General features: G+C 44.5%; 1 protein-coding gene across 1 annotated transcript; it reads left to right on the top strand.

Moving 5' to 3' along the window:
- Window positions 1-1,424: 1,424 nt before the first annotated feature.
- On the top strand, window positions 1,425-2,893 carry LOC104953427 (nesprin-1-like). The gene is made up of 3 exons (XM_010780368.1): window positions 1,425-1,457; window positions 1,787-1,945; window positions 2,607-2,893. Exons 1-3 carry the CDS (start codon window positions 1,425-1,427, stop codon window positions 2,817-2,819), a joined length of 405 nt encoding a protein of 134 aa, XP_010778670.1. The 3' UTR covers window positions 2,820-2,893.
- Window positions 2,894-3,456: the final 563 nt, after the last annotated feature.

Genomic DNA, 3,456 nt, shown 5'->3' with positions numbered 1-3,456 from the left:
GCCCAGCCAATAGAAATAGAATAGAAATTGGCACTCTTTTATCACCAGGTTCGTACCACCTCTCTAGCAGGGACTGAAAATGGCCAAAAGAGTTCCCTGCACTGAGTAGTCCCGGCGGTGTGAACGTGACATTATTGGTACTAACGGAACTAAAGAACCAAAGTACCAGGGAAAGTCCTGCGGTGTGAATGCGGCTATAGAGACTGTTTCTCAGAGTACCGACTTTGATCTCAGTATTCCCAGTTTTTTTTGTTTTTTTTAATGATTTTTGGAATACCAACTTTTTTCTCAGAATGTTGAGATTGAGGTCAGAACTCAGATTTAAAAAGAAAAAAATAGAATTATTATTTTTCTCGGAATTCTGATTTTTTTCTCAGAACTCCAAAAGAAAAACGAATGAACTTTTGGTCAGATCTCCGAAATGTTCAAATGTGTCCCAAATCCTCTTCCGTATGTAGCTACAGAGTGCCGTCTCTCACCTGGTCAGCTGCTCACTTATTGTACCTGTACCCACTAAGTCGGATCTGGTGTCTGCAGCACCACACAGAGAACCACAGAAGAAGAACTCACCCTGATTTCCCTGAGGACGAGAGGAAGAACGTCTTCATGGATTTATCTGAAGGAACGTAGAACATGAGAGCTTCAGAGAAACACCTTTATTCTGACAACATGAGAAGACACCTTCATCTGAGAACATCAGCTCAATGGGTTCATAAAGAACAGAATAAAACACTTCGATTTTATTATTAATATATTATTTATTATTATTCATATTATTCATTATTCATATTTTTGTATTATTATTTGTAGTATTGTTCAAATTGTAGTTTTTATATTATAGTTTTTATTTTCTCATAATAATGGTCGGTACCTTCCAGGAGGATCTCCACGGTAACCTGCCTGCTCCCCTCCTGATTGGTCGCCTGGCAGGTGTAGGGGCCGGCGTCCTCCTCTCTGACTCCGCCCACCTTCAGGCTGAAGTATCCCCGCCCCCCTCGCTCCACCACGCAGCGCTCTCCTCCAATCACAGCCCTGCCCTCTCTGAGCCATGTGACCTGAGGCTCTGGGTGACCTCGCACCTGAGGGAGGACACACCTGGTCAGATACATGTCCTTAGTCACAGCTGGAAGAGAGGGGGGGGCTACAAGGATCTGTTTGGGGTTTGGAGCAGGACACTTCAGAGACATGTCCTTAGTAACAGCTGGAAGAGAGAGGGGGGGGGCTACAAGGATCTGTTTGGGGTTTGGAGCAGGACACTTCAGAGACATGTCCTTAGTAACAGCTGGAAGAGAGGGGGGGGGCTACAAGGATCTGTTTGGGGTTTGGAGCAGGACACTTCAGAGACATGTCCTTAGTAACAGCTGGAAGAGGGGGGGGGGGCTACAAGGATCTGTTTGGGGTCTGGAGCAGGACACTTCAGAGACATGTCCTTAGAGAGCTGTAGTATCTGCCTGGAGGTAGCACAGTAGGATTCTTTAATTCCCCACACAGTGAAAGGTGAGGTAAGTTTATTTTTCCGACACAGAGGGAATTCAAAGTCTTTGTTTTCAGATTCATAAAAGAGAAACAGAATAGTTTAAAAACCACATTGTAAATACAGCAGATGCTAAAGAGTTCAGAGGCTTCTGGGTAAGCAGCTGAAACACGTCTCCAAAGAAGTCAGCGTTGGTGAAGACTCAGGTTCTGGAGTGTGTTCCATGCGTGGAGAGCATGGAGACTAAAAGCAGCTTCGTGTGTTTGGCTCTGAGCCGAGGGACAACGAGTAAGACTGAAAGTGTCTCTGCAGGACGTCCAGACGGAGGCTCCTCTGCACCTGCTGCGTCTGAAGGTGCACGTTGAGAGGAAGCAGCTGGAGGTGCTGATGCAGGACTCTGAGGCCGAGCTGACCCGAGAGAACAGACACCTGGCAGGGACGGGCAGTGAGAGGCTGGTCCGAGAGCACCGGGTGATTAACAGCTGTTTCCATCTTTTAAATGTGTTATTCATTTAACTCTTCAGTAAAGGGAACTGAGAAACTCCACACCACCACTCTGTGCAGAATAAATACCATTCCCATCATTATGCTATACAACATGTGCCATATCATTATGATTCATTATGATGTTCTTTAATAACGTGCAATGACGCATCTGCCACTACGGGTTGTTGCACTGCTCGTCACTGTCCAGACGGTCACATGATGAGACCGTCTGTTCCCTGAGGATATCTAACTGCTCTTTGCTCCACACTGTTAGTGTACGGTTGGATCATCATGCTGCTGGGTTTATCGTGTCTAACTCTGGCTCAACTATTTCCTTCAGGATGAATAAAGTCCTATCTTATCTTATTTCCAAGACATTCATGAGCACATCTCTGGAAAACTCACAGAGAGACTTTGCTTGATTCTTTGTGGAGATCAGTTCCACCCCTCTGTCATCCACTAACTCAATAAGCAGCCCTGTAGTAGGACTCAAGCTGCTCACCTCAGAGCCAAGAGTCAAAGTCAACTTCATTATCAGTCTTTCAGTTTGTGTGCACAGAGAGATCGAAATATCCCACAATCCAGAGGAATACAAAATATAAGAATGTGTATAAAAACGAAGGTAACTGGTTCTGCTTTCCTCCAGGCGTTCTTCCGGGATCAGGGCCCTCTGTCTGTGTGTGAGAAGAGGCTGCAGACAATGGAGGAAACGTGCCTGAAGCTCCCTGAAGGAGACGCTGCTCTGCAGACGCTGGAAGGAGCCAGGAAGGACTTCTGTGATCTGAAGCAGGAGATACAGAGCACGCATCAGAAGCTGCTGCAGCACCAGGACAAGTGGAAGGAGTACAGCGCCAGGTGACAGCACTTCTCTATATACCAATGCATCTATTAGTTTGAGTTCAGAGACAAGTGGAAGGACTACAGCGCCAGGTGACAGCACTTCTCTATATACCAATGCATCTATTAGTTTGAGTTCAGAGACAAGTGGAAGGACTACAGCACCAGGTGACAGCACTTTGAGTTCAGAGACAAGTGGAAGGAGTACAGCGCCAGGTGACAGCACTTCTCTATATACCAATGCATCTATTAGTTTGAGTTCAGAGACAAGTGGAAGGAGTACAGCACCAGGTGACAGCACTTCTCTATATACCAATGCATCTATTAGTTTGAGTTCAGAAAACCTAAAGATTCAGACTTTTTCTCAAAATCTCAAAATCCTGAATTTTTTCTAAAAATCTCAAAATTCTGACTTTTTCCTCGAAATTTTGACTTTATCTCAAAATTCTGACTTTTTTCACAAAGCCTAAAGATTCTGCCTTTTCCTAAAAATTCTGACTTTCTCTCAAAATTTCGAAATTCTGACTTTTTCTCAAAATTTCAAAATTCGGACTTTTTTCTTAAAATCTAAAAATTCTGTATTTTTCTCTGTTTGTGTTGCATGCTCGGGCTTTGGATATTCATGATTCATTAAGTATCCTGCAGTCCTGTTGGGTTTG

Source organism: Notothenia coriiceps, unplaced genomic scaffold, assembly GCF_000735185.1.
Source record: "Notothenia coriiceps isolate Sejong01 unplaced genomic scaffold, NC01 NC01_scaffold00021717, whole genome shotgun sequence".
Lineage (NCBI taxonomy): Eukaryota > Metazoa > Chordata > Actinopteri > Perciformes > Nototheniidae > Notothenia > Notothenia coriiceps.
This window is presented reverse-complemented; position numbering and strand designations above follow the sequence as displayed.